Source organism: Corvus hawaiiensis, chromosome 4 (genome assembly GCF_020740725.1).
Source record: "Corvus hawaiiensis isolate bCorHaw1 chromosome 4, bCorHaw1.pri.cur, whole genome shotgun sequence".
Classification (NCBI taxonomy): Eukaryota; Metazoa; Chordata; class Aves; order Passeriformes; family Corvidae; genus Corvus; species Corvus hawaiiensis.
Window position 1 is genome coordinate 51,643,646 of NC_063216.1, and position 13,174 is coordinate 51,656,819.

The following is a 13,174-nucleotide window of genomic DNA, read 5'->3' on the forward strand; positions in this document are numbered from 1 at the left end:
AACACAGTTTCACTCTGTACAAGGTACCTCTATCAGAAAAATGTTGACATTTCTTTTTTATATGCTTTAATCATCTCATACCTATGGGAAAGGTTTGATCTCATTATTCTGTTACTCAGTTCTTAGTAAGTAGAATGCAAAAAGGAGGCTGTATAAATGAAACTTGGATTAAGATCATAAATCTCTGCCTTGTGTGGCACACACAAGGCAGAGAACTGAGGGAGAACCAGAAAAGGATGAATATCTGAGTTAAAATGACACAGGTCAAAATTAAAAATATATCAAATTTTAAAAAAAACCCCATCCCAACCAAATGTTTTCTTGCACGGTCAAGAATACGATGTAGCAACTCCAAAGATCTCAGCTGTCTGCCTCATAGTTCCTTTCCGAACTGCAGCCTAATAACATTTTCAATGCTTTAAACAAGTACAGAAGGTGACTATCACAATAAATGTTATTTTTAGTAGATAATGCAATGGCAGGTGATTAGTTCCAAACAGCAAAGTGCCAAATACACTGATTTTGGTGAAACGGGGTGTTTTAGCTACTGCATGGAACATACATTTTATCTAGTCAATATTCTCATGCGTTGTAGCTGTCTACAAGACACTCACCCAGGCGCCTGGCAAACAATCTTATTAACAGGTACAGCCCAACATGTGACAGCAGCTGTGCCTACCTCAAATTTCACTGCACTGTGTTGAAGAACTCCCATGTGCCCTCCTGTTGTTGAAAATGCTGTTTTCACGACATCCCTCACACCATATGCAGGAAGTATGCCCAAAGGAATGGGCAGTAGGACTGGAATAAGTTCTAAACATTAACTTCAAAGCTCTGAGGTAATTTCAGAAGAATGCATATATGAAAGTTAGAAGATAAAAAAGAAATTTATATAATTTGATGTTTCAACTTTTCATTTTCTTCTTGACTAGATACACCTCGAGTTTGGCAAAGTTTCTCTAAGAAACCTTCTCATTCATATGAACTATTTCAGGATTTTATTTCCTTTATCCTATAACTGGAATAGCAGCTCAAGTGCAGTTTTGGGACTTGGGCTTATTTTCAAATAATGAATTAATCAATCGGCAGTTATTCCCATAAAAACAATAAGCAGAAAGTTCTAAAAATACCAGTTAATGTTGATAATTTAATAGGCCATTTATAGTCATCCAAACATTTTACTCATAACTACTGTTATGTACAAAATCCACTAAAATAAAAAACAAATTTAAATGTTATTTTTCAAATGTAAAAGTGCAATTAACACAGGCAGAGTTTTTGCAAGAACATTACATTTCTATTAAATACACTGCCTATATAAGAGCCTAACAGGTATATTGCCTACACTAAAGTGAATGAGGATTTAATCTTTTTTTGTTAACTTCGAATAAGCCTGGTAGTTGATAAATAAAGGTTTTCTGCCACTGTAGTTATAGTACATACATCCAAAAATGCATTGCACAATTGTTTTCATAATTTTCAGTTTTACCGACTTTCAGAAATTAAAGTAGAGCAACAGTAAGATTCATTAAGTTCCAAAAATAATTAACACCATAAAACCTTGTAACAAGTGTGCACGAAACAGCCATCCTGAATGGCTTTCTCCAGAATTCTGATAGCTTTCCAAAGATGTTATTTACCCTGAATAAACGTTCTTCCTTTACAGTACCAAATGGATTTTCTGGAACAAGATTTACATTTATCTTTCATGCATTACTTATTCACAATTTGGAAAGAAACGGCAGGCCTTCATACATGTCAGCCTTTAATCTTATCCAGTCCTGAAGCCTCTGCAAAGCTGATTTTTCTTGTGTTAATATTTTTGCAGCTTTCCTTAGTTTTTCTTCATTTCGTTCTAAATAACGAATTCCATCTGTCTGCAGCTGACTCAGTTTCTCTTTACGACTTTCATCCAGAGGTATGTCTTCATTCATAAGAGGGTTAAATCTGAAATAAGTATCTGGAGGCAACAGTGCATCCAGCATGGTGTGAACTTCTGTATTGAAAACAAATGAAGAAAACAGTTAAATTCACATGAGAGATTCTGACAGTCCTGCAAGTGCTCTGAACAACATCTGCTCTGGAGTGACACACTAAGAGTAAATATGTACTGCTTTGCTGAGTAAACATTTTTCTACCACTGTCTCATCAAAACTCCTTTCTCATTAGAAGGTTTATAATTGACCCTGTAGCTCTGTTTACTCTCAAAAAGCTTCATCTTTTATTCCAAGACAACTTCACTGGTATGACAATTAAGTAGGCTTTTCAGCTATCTAGATTTTTAATTACATTCCATTCCTTAACAAGTAAGAGCATATCCTGAGGAGCAGGAATGTCACTTGCATATTCCCATTTCAAGATACCCATGATTTGTTACACTTGGTACTAACATTAGTATTATGAAAATGACAGATATACATTCTTCTGCAATCTCAAAGTAAAAATATGTAGGATTAAACCTTTATTTTGTTTACAACTGTTAATTTAAAATATTCAAGTTAAATTAAATGACTTCTGTAAAATAATAAAAAACTGTGTAATGCATTTGTATGTTCTTTTTTTGTAATCTGTTTCTCTCTCCCTTTAGATCTTTCTGTTGGCCCATTTAAAATTCCATTTCTATCACCTCCTTCAGCATTCATTCTAACTTCTTTCCATTCTTACCATGTTCCTCCATTCTTTTAAACATCTATTGTCATATAAAAAGTTTGAAGTGAAAAAAAAATCATGGGTAAGATCACAGCAAAAGATTCTTGTAAATCAGAAATCCTCTTGGCTTGGCCTCTCCTCCTGCAAATTACTCATCTATGTCTGTTCTTGTCTCACCACATCCAGTCTTTCTTGTCCTATTTAATACCCTCCCTTTTTTCCTTCGTAATGTAAGTTCCCATTTGCTCAAATCTACGCTCCCCTCTTTCCATTTCTTTTCCTTTGGTCTCCACAATGAACTCTCCTTTCTTCCTCTTCCCATCAAATTTCTTGCCTCATTTTTCATCTGCAATGAAACTTTCTGATAGAAAGTGGACACCACATATCTCCTTCCCACAATTCCCACTGCCTTTCCACAACTATGCAAAAACCAAAAGGCAATCCAAAATCTAGCTTTTTCCTACTAGTGACAGTCAGTTGACAGAGACTATACAGCAAGGGCTCTAAACTGTAAGAGCATTTCTTGTTCCCTGGCCTTTTGCAATATCAGTTTCCTTTGTAAGGGGAGAGGGAAATTATCTGTATATCAGTACTTCCTGTTTATATAAACAAAAGTAAACTGCTAGTGATAGAGTTCCAGTGTACTCCCATCTACTAGGAATCAAATTTATTTTAGAAAACAGATGCTTGGCTCCTCCTGATAGCAATGGAAGTCATCAGGACTGGCAGATACAGTATAGTCCTTGGCAAAGTACAGGTATAAAAGCATATATAAAAAAGATCAGAAATCAAATACTTTTTCTGAAGCTGTTGAAAATCAATGTTCTGTATTAACTACTAAGCTTTTCTGTGTTAGGGAAAAACAAAATATAAGAAAATACGATTTTTAAATTAATTCCAGAATATGCCTTTTATCCTAAAGCTCAAGTAAAAAGATTTATCCTCCAGAAAACAGGTAATATTGGTACTAAAACTATACACAGTAAGTTACAAAGAGACATGCTTCAATTAGTTTCATGGGGCTGGTAGAGGGGAGAAGGGGAAAGACAAAAGGTTGAAGATCATTCTCTGAATTGGAGCTATAATTCTAGGAAACATAAATAAAACTGAGGACAGTCACAATACAAGTGTATTTTAAGACACCAACCTTCTGTATCAGTTGCACTGTTGATAACATTTGTCAATTTGGCTTTCAGACTGGTGTGTGTGACGTTGGTCTTTACCTCGCTTTCGTATCGACCAGTGCCCAGCGAAATCAGACACTGCAATGGAACATTCGGCCAAAGACACTTGCACTCATGAACTGCCAGCGCAGAAGGATTATTTAGGAGGAGACCTCCATCCTGTAAATTAAAAAGAAGTACAAATATTGGTACTATACATAACATATTCTCATAAAAGAAACTGCAACTATGAATTAAACTAGCATAGCCCTAATATACAAACCAAATTAAAACCAATAAGCATTAATTTCCAACTTTTGTGCAATTGCTCTGTTTGCGCGATGCAGCAGCTGCATAGCTTGGCCTCCTGGGCACTGTCAGAGCAGCTTCTGGGGCTGTGCTTGATTCTGCTACATTACATAGAAGAGGTAGGCTGAAACAGCAGCATTCACTCGAATATCTAGAGAAGTTATGACTTCATTTTCTGAAGACCTTTTCAGTAAGACAGATACACCTATTGACAATTTCTTAATCAAAAGGTCTGCCCCTCGAAATGCTTATTAGTGGTATTACAAGAAAATTTTCTGTAACAAAACCCCAATCACTACCTGCAGATTCCAAAATAAATTAAAAAAGAAAAATCACAAGAGCTAAGCTTGGCCAAAGCTTACTTTGTAAGCACAGTCATTACACAGCCTTGATTTTAAGAGTTGCAAAGCCATTTAGGTTGGAAAGAACTTATTGAGCTCACGTGGTCCAAGCCCCCTGCTCAAGCAGGATCAGCTACAGTATGCTGCCCAAGGCCATGTCCAGCTGGGTTTTGAGTATCTCCACAAATGGAGACTCCAAAACCCCTGTAGGCAACCTGTTCCAGTGTTTGACCACCCTCACAGTAAAAAATTTTTTCCTGTGTTCAGATGAAATTTCACATGTTTTCATTTGCACCACTGTCTTTTTTCCTACCAGTGGGCAATACTGGGAAGACCACAACTTCCTCATCTTCATTCCCTCCCATCCTTGATTTGTGCACATGGGTAAAATCCCCTCCTTGAGCCTTCTCTTCTCTTGGCTGAACAGTCTCAGCTGCCTCAGTCTCTCCTCACAGGATTCCCTCAATCATCTTTGTAGCCCTGAACTGGACTAACTCAAATATACTCATGCCTCTCTTGTACTGGGAAACTGGAGACAGCACTCCAGATATGGCCTGCGCAGTGCAGAGAAGAAGGACCATCCCCCATGGCCACTGGAAGCACTGTTGTTGATGCAGCCCAGTTGGCATTTTTTACTGCAAGTGTGCATCACTCATGTTGAGCTTGTCGTCCACCAGCACCCCAAGGTCCTCCTCTGCCAAAGTGCTTTACAACTCAGTGTAATGAGGCTATTCCTCCACGTAAGCAGGGCTCTGCCTTTTGCCTTTTTGAACTTCATAAGAATTCTTCAGCCTTTTGAGGTCCCTTTGAGTGTGGCCCAACCATTCATGTACCAGTCGATCCTCCCATGTTTGTATCATCCATGGAATTCCTGCAGGTATACTCTGTCCCATCATCCAGGTCATTAATGAAGACGTTAACTAGGATTTGCCCCAGTATTGATGCCTAGGTACACCTCTAGTGTCTTGTTTCCAACTTGACTTTGTGACACTGATCCCAACTCGGGCCTGGTCATTCAGCTAGTTTGTATCCACCTCACCATCTGTTTACCTAACCCACACTTTGTCAACTTGGTAGTATGTGGGGTAGGTGTCAAAGGCTTTACAAGTTCAGACAAACAACATCCAGTGCCTTCTACTTGCCTACCAGTTGCAGAAGGCTGCTAGGGTTGGTCAGTCATGAGTAAACTACTTTGTAAATCCATGCTGGCTACTCATGATCATCTTCTTGTCCTTCATGACTTTTGAAATCCTTTTCTGGAGGATGTCCTCTATCATCTCCTATGGGATTGGGCTGAAGTCAATGAGACTGAACTCTCCCAGAGTTTTCTTCTTTCTGCTCCTGCAGACATGAATGAGATCTGCTTTCCCAATAGCCATAATCAAGTCACCTCACAATGGCCTCAGCCAACTCCATCAGCACTCAAGGGTGCAACACATCAGACCTCACGAATTTATGTATGACCAGTTCATTTAACTGCTCCCTAACCCAGTTCTCCTCCTCCTTGCACCAGACTTTCCCTCTAGCTGCAGGGGCCTGGGATTCCTGAAAGCTGTTTTTATTGGTACAGACTGAGACAAAGGCAGCATTAAGCATCTTGGACTTCTCCAAATCATTTGTCACAAGCTCTCTTGCCCCAGTCAGTAGCAGGCCCACATTTCCCCTAGTCTTCCTTTTGCTGTTTATGTACTTGTAGAATCTTTTGTTGTTGCCCTTTATATCCCTCTCCAGACCAGCTTGTGCTTTCCTGGCCCCACCTCCGCAAGACTGGACAAGACATCTATATTTCTGGGTCACTTGTCCCTCCTTCCACGTTTTGTACACTTTCTTTTTACATTGGAGTTCAATTAGGACATCCTTGCTCATCCCTGCCTGCCATCTTTGCTTGATTTCCTGCTTATTGGGGCGGTCCTTTCCTGAATTTGAAGGGAGTGATTACTATCAGCCAGCTCTCCCAGACCCCTCATCTCCAAGGTCATAGTCCATGAGATTCTTCCAAGCAGAGCTCTGATGAGGATGAAGTCTGTTTTCCTGAAATGCAGTGCTGTAGTCCTGCTTTGTTCCCCTGCTTCCTCCTCTTAGGATCCTGAACTCCTTCTTCTCACAGTCACTATAGCCAAGGCTTTCTTGAACTTTCAAATCCCCAACCAGTTCTTTATTCTTCATAACCACCAGGTCTAGCAAAGCACCTTTCCTTGTTGGTTCCACCATCAACTACGACAGCTGCCGTCACGTCAATTGAAAGCACTTGAAAGATCTGCTTAGTGGCTTGAGCTCTTCTCTATTGTCCTTTCATCAGGTATCAGGATGATTCAAGGTCCCCCAAGGACCAGCCCTGGAGATATGAGGCTTCTTTAAGTTGTCTGAAGATCAGAATTCAGCCCAATACTACTAGAACAAATACGACTCTTGAATTGAGGAGAGACATCTTTTGCTAGCAACATGTTAAAAGTGGAGGTGATGAGGCTGGGATAAAATACTTCAGGACTAATAAGAATCAGTATGACTGACAGTAAGCCTGATAAGCATTCAGACAATGAGATTTTGATCCGCTGAATCTGAAGAAGTATGTTCGGCACTTCTTGGAAGTAAAATGACCTTCACTCTAACTAAGGAATAGATTAATCTGGAATTTGAATTAAACAGAGCTTTTTATATTGGGAATGCCTGAAAACTAGCAGTTACAAAAGGCAAAACTTAAGCTTGAGAACATTATCAATAGGAGAGATGAAGATAGCTGTATCCATTCAGAATCTTTACAAACAAGTAAAATATGAAAGAAACAGAATATTTAGTACAATAAGGATAATGCAAGCACTCCCTATATTCTAAAGTTCCTGAACTCCCTATGTTCCATACCTGACCAACACATTACTAGAACAATAAGGAAAAGCAACTCCACTCAGGAACAGATTAGAATAAAAAAAATTTTGGAGATGAAAAACATTTTACAGGAACTCCTTGTAACTACAGCTGTGCTAGATAAGTAAGAACAGTAAGATTACTGAGCTTAATTTTTTGAGTTTGCTTTTAATTAACCTTTCATTTCAACCTACAAAAAGCTCTTTGAACTCTTTCTGGATACCATCTGCCTTGCTCAAAACACTAAATACACTGCTAACATGAATGGTCTCTTTGGTGCCCATTATCCTTTGCTCATGTTTAGTCTAGAAAACTAAATACAAGGATGTTTTTGTCCTCTGTATAATTCCCCATGAATTTATCTAAAATCTTAATTATTATCTTGGTGGTGCTTAATTCTTTCTTTAAATCCTAGATTAAAAACATGCTTACAAAATAATTTCCACTGATATTGTCAATATAATTAAATTAAATATGACTGCTACACCATGGGAAAATTAGTGTTATCAGAAGTTGAGGGTATATAACACTAGAATACTACAATATTTTTATAATACTGACAAATAAAAGATCAAAGGAACATAAAATACCTACACTCACCAAATGTGTTTGTGATGATAACTAACAGCTTTGTGCAATGATTTCCATATTTAAGCATTCTCCAATATAGGTTTATTGTAAGGACAGTAAATTCCTAATGATTTTCAATTTAGACACAACTTCTAGCATTTGCACAGATAATAGACATATGTCAGTTTTTGAAAGTTAAAAGCAGGACTAAGAAGGGCAACTGACCTTTTTCTTCTCCTCCAAAGAGATTATGGATGATAATGACCATGTCTTAATCAATACTTCAAATAAGATTACTCTGTTAAAAAAGCGATGTTCATCATACTGCTTTTGCTTACAATGATCAACTATTAAAGGAGTAAATAATGCTATTAGTTAAACCGTACTATTAAGGACTCAGTGAAGGAAATACTGCAGTAATTTGTTTAAATCTGTAGGTCTGGCAACCATAGAGCTAATTATGTCAAAAGCTAAAATTCTTGTGAAAAAGTATTTTCACCAGTTCTAAAATTAGTTACAATATTTTCACATCTATGTGCATTCTAAGAAAATTGTAAACAATAAATAATTTTCCATTCTGAAAATTAAAGAACAGAAACTAACCCTTCTGAGTAATTCCCCTGACTTCATAAAACTGGGAAAAAGCCCATACCAAGAAGTATATTGAACTAGCAATACAGAAATATGAAAGCCAGATCTAAATTTTTTTAAATTAATTTTAATGACATATCCTTCTTCATGCTTGCCCTTGACTCACAGGAACAGAAGCCCCAAGTGATCGACTCTGCAATTTTGTACATAAGATACTGAGATCACAAGAAACTTCACTGATCCTTGCTTTGAAGAGCTGCTAAATTTGCTGCGTTGAATTTTTTTCTGATTCCACTGAAGTTATTCTGTAGCTATAAAATACTATATAAACTCATCTAAATTATTTATAACTTACTAATTAAAATATTTTATTGTAAGCATTCAGCTTTTAAAATATATTTATAAAAATACATTAACCAAAATGCAATAAACAATGATTGCCAGTAGTATGGAATGTCTTCAGCTTCCTCATCCATGCTAGTTTCCATGAGCTTTCTTCCCACTCTAAACTTCTGTGCAATTAAACAACTGGAAGTAAACAAGGTCAATTTATCTGATCTACGGCTACAGAGATGCAATATCAATCCCTGTTTGTCTCAAAGCAAAATAATGCAAACAAAATAAGGATCTTTATACCACATATGATGGTGCAAAAATCTTGTTAGATAGAAAGTGATATTTTAACTTATAGTATAAGCTTCAAGTTTCAAGCTACAATTCAAATTCTATGAAGCATTGCTAACTTTATGTGGAGCCCTAAACCTTTTTGGTTCCTATTAAGTTTATCAGTTCCTTTTTGACAGATGGAATGTCTTCACTGTGTCCCTCCTTTCCTCTATATTTTTAGCTATGTCCCTGTGGAACGGTACTGCCTGCGTGCACACAGAAAAAGAGACAGTATGAACAGAATATTCAGTAAATTACTACATTATCAACATACACTGGGTGTAAAAGCAAAACTAGGAGATCAAGTGAAGTGATTATCCCCTTTCATTCAGTACACAAAAGGCCAGACCAGGGATAGACACTGTGTACAGCTTAGGACACGCAGTTACAAAGCACTGAAGAACCGGAACACGTACACTAAAGAACCACTAAGATGGTTTGGGGGCTGAAGCACACAGAACATGAGAAGAGATGCAAGGAACTAGGTTTGCTTACCCTGTTAAAAAGAGAGCCAAGGAGGAAGCTAATCACAGTGTTTCACTATCTAAAGTAGAAACACACAGATTCTTTCAAAAAGTACAGAGTAACAGCCATAGATGCTGTGGAATCTCCATCCTTGGATATTTTCAAAACTACACTGGGCAAAGTCTTGAGCAACCCAACTCAACTTTGAGGTTTAGCCTGTTTTGAACAGGAGGCTAGACCAGATAACCACCTGAGGCCCTCTTCTCCAATTTTCCTAAGGTTCTACTCTATTTAAAGAAATACTGCATGGATCACAGATGCACGCAATTTTACCTGTAAAATGAAATTACATTTCAAAATCCATTCATATTAGAAATTGAATTTTGCCAGTCCAGTCTCAGTCTTGTGGAAAATGCAAAATTTGTAGTGCCAAGAGAGGTTTCTGTTGGACATTTAAGAAAAATGTCTTCACCAAAAACCATTAGAACACACTGAAGAAGAAAGTGGTGGAGTCATCATCCCTGGAGGTATTTAGAAGACATTCAGATGTGGTGTTTAGGGACATGGTTTAGTGGTGGACTGGGCAGTGTTAGGTTAATAGCTGGATTTTGTAGGTTTTTTCCAACATAAATGAGTCTGTGACTCACACCTTGCAATCTGTAAAAGAAAGGGTAACTTACACGAACTCTTCAAATGACTAAACTGTTGACCAATATCCACAAAAGGTGCAACTGGCCCAAGTTTTGACTAAGAACTCAGTGTTGGGCAAAGCCTGGGCAGATCCCTTTTTCTTTCTGTTCTCCCATTCTTGGATTATCTGGCCTTCCCTACATTTCACCATCTCTTCTCATTTAGCTAGATCTCAACCCAGCTGCAAACTCTCTTTTTCACTTCCCAAACATACATGAGTCATCCCTTCGCTTGTCTGCTGCTACACTCAGTGCACTGGCAAGTGCCAGACACTGCTTCATCTGCTGAACTTTGCAAAACCATTCTACACTTGAGTCAACTTAATTTGCTGGCTGTACACCAAACACAAAGTGCTGGCGTAGGAATGCTAATGCAAGGCAATACTAGAAAAGGGTGCATAACTCTCCCAACGTCATCATGCAGGCAAGCAGTAAGGAAAAACGCTTTTTAAAAAATTCCAAATTAAAAATAGTGGAAGTCATCAAGTAAGTTAATATTAAAATTGCGTTTAGTAACAATACAACCCCAAATTTGCTAGTGATAGCAAAGCAGTGAACTCAGGGACTGGGACATTGTTTTCAGTCTTTTGACAAAGGCTTCCCAAGTGGTAAACATTCAGTTGTTCTGTTTTATTTAATATCTTATTCCCAGGTGAAGCCAATTAATTTTTTTCACACAGTTTTTTTCACAAAAATTCCTTAATGCAACTGTAACCATATTTTTAGGGCTTGCTGGTGAGTAATCAGGAGTCTAAAGCTATAGCTAGTATTTTCTTAGTGTTTTGATAGTTGCAAAATGGTCAGGCAAGGCTCCCTTGTGACTTGACTAATAGATCCTAAATTATTTAAAGCAGGAAAAATGCACCTTTTGTAAGCAAATGCTCCAGTAAAAACTATGATGGAGACACCCTGTTTGCATGGTTCTAGAGGCAAAGAAAGGCCTAGTTAAACACTGTGAAACAGATGGGTGCAAATTCTACAATCAGAAGGAAAATAGATTAGGAAGTCTCAAAGAAAGTGCTCCAGAGCACTTGGGAGCCTGGTAGCACAGGACTTTCTGAAAATCTTGTCCTATTTAAATAATTATGGTGAATGGGCAAGAAGTCACCAGTGACATACTTAAGTCAATACTTTGAAAATAATTATTTAAAATTAAGATATTAAAATTCAAAAATCATACCATGCTTTACCATGGGAGAGCAGTTGTTTCTCACAAGTTAAGAACATTTACTATATTCATAGGCTCTCATTGCATTTCTTAATTCTGTCAGACTCAAGTTGTGCCATATAATTGTTCTGTATAACACCTTGTGTGCTGCACAGTTTCACTTAGATGACGCTAAACTTTGTGAAGAAAATAATCTAGCACCAAATGAAGGATATATAATGTATGAAAGCCAAGTCTGATATTTGGAAGTTGAGTTTGTTGGCTCCATAGTAACCACTTCACCTCACTGCCTAAGCAGACATGCTTTGCATTTTAGTTCACTCTTACAGACTTGCTCTCTTGTTTACTTCCATTGTCTTTGTGAAAAAGCAGAGACAGAATTAGTACAAAGCTATCACAGACTAGGACAAGACACGCTAAGATTCTGAATGGACTTCTGAAAAGTATTTTTTAAATTCTGTGCTTGAAGTCAACATAAATATAACAAATATGCAGCTTAAGGATAAGTCTTGTTGCTGCAAATGAGGAGTTTGAGGAGTTGCTGCATCGTAGTAAGGGGTTACTTCTAAGAAAAATTAAAATAACTGCTTTAAGAACATTTAATCTGTTTTCTATAAGTAAATGGGTATGCCTTGCCAAATCATTCCATAAAATCAGCTCAATTACATTTATGTAAGTAGCAGCAAATGCCCTCAGAGTAGAAGACAGGAATGAGAAAGGGGAGAATTCTTTTACTACCTGTAAGGTCTATCAATACAGGTAACTTCAAGATTCACATCCCAGCATAGTCCTCTCACTGCTCTGGGCACCCAGGGTTGTTATAAAAATGTCAGTGTATCTACCCTAAGCTTTAAGGCTTGCTCAGTCAAGCATCACTAGGATGAAAAAATTATAGTTTTTGACATATGCTTTGTGAAAAAGAAATCTATACATTCGAATTTAACTGTACAATAAACTAGCCCCCTATAGCATTCAGCACAAAAATACCCGTTTCAATACAAAGGTTACATGATTATGCTGTTCTGTTACATATATACAAGTATGTTTGAAATATACATGAATTATGGCTCTCCTCTTGGGAGTAATCAGTCAGACTGGTCACAGTACTACTGAGGATAAAATTGATGAAGAGGAGCTCCCAGTAAGACAGGAAATCTTTATTTTCCTTAAGAAACTATTTGAAAAAATATATAATGTTTTATAAACATGAAACAGGACAGAAGCAGAACTGTTTCCTCTTTATCTTGCTGACAAGCAATGGATGGTGGTGCCAGTATTTTTAACAAATCTCCGTCTAAAATGTATAGTGACCAAGAACAATTTGTTTCAGCTTCATTCTAAAGGTGTGCCTGTTCCACTTTACTGTTTGAGAAAATTTTTAAAATAACTTCAGTCATTTTTTATAAAGCATACAATGACCTACAGTTGTCTCCTTATGCAAATATTTAATCCAATTTATTTGGAAAGATTCACCCTTGCTTTATAATCATGCTAATAAGGAGACTACTGGATCAACTACATACAATTATAATATATTCTGCACTATGCTGATTCCCAACAGAGGCCCTAATTGGTGACAGATATTAATGCAATCCTCCTATACACCAAATTTCTAACAATTACAGAAAGAACCAATTCCCTTATTTAGGGAGAGGCAGAGTGCTCCTTTAAATTCCTGAAATAAACACCTTGTGCTCATTA

The 13,174-nt window shown here is 37.3% G+C and overlaps 1 protein-coding gene across 2 annotated transcripts in view; it reads right to left on the reverse strand.

The window, feature by feature from the left end:
* Positions 1–1,127: 1,127 nt before the first annotated feature.
* The window catches only part of PNPLA8 (patatin like phospholipase domain containing 8), a 38,252-nt gene continuing 26,205 nt past the window's right edge, over positions 1,128–13,174 (reverse strand). For both annotated transcript variants that reach the window (XM_048300116.1, XM_048300117.1), the window contains exons 9-10: positions 3,797–3,992; positions 1,128–1,996 (exon numbers count right to left, since the gene is read on the reverse strand). In XM_048300116.1, the coding sequence (XP_048156073.1) occupies positions 1,722–1,996; positions 3,797–3,992 (471 nt within the window). In that variant the 3' untranslated portion in view covers positions 1,128–1,721. The remainder of the gene's footprint in view (positions 1,997–3,796; positions 3,993–13,174) is intronic.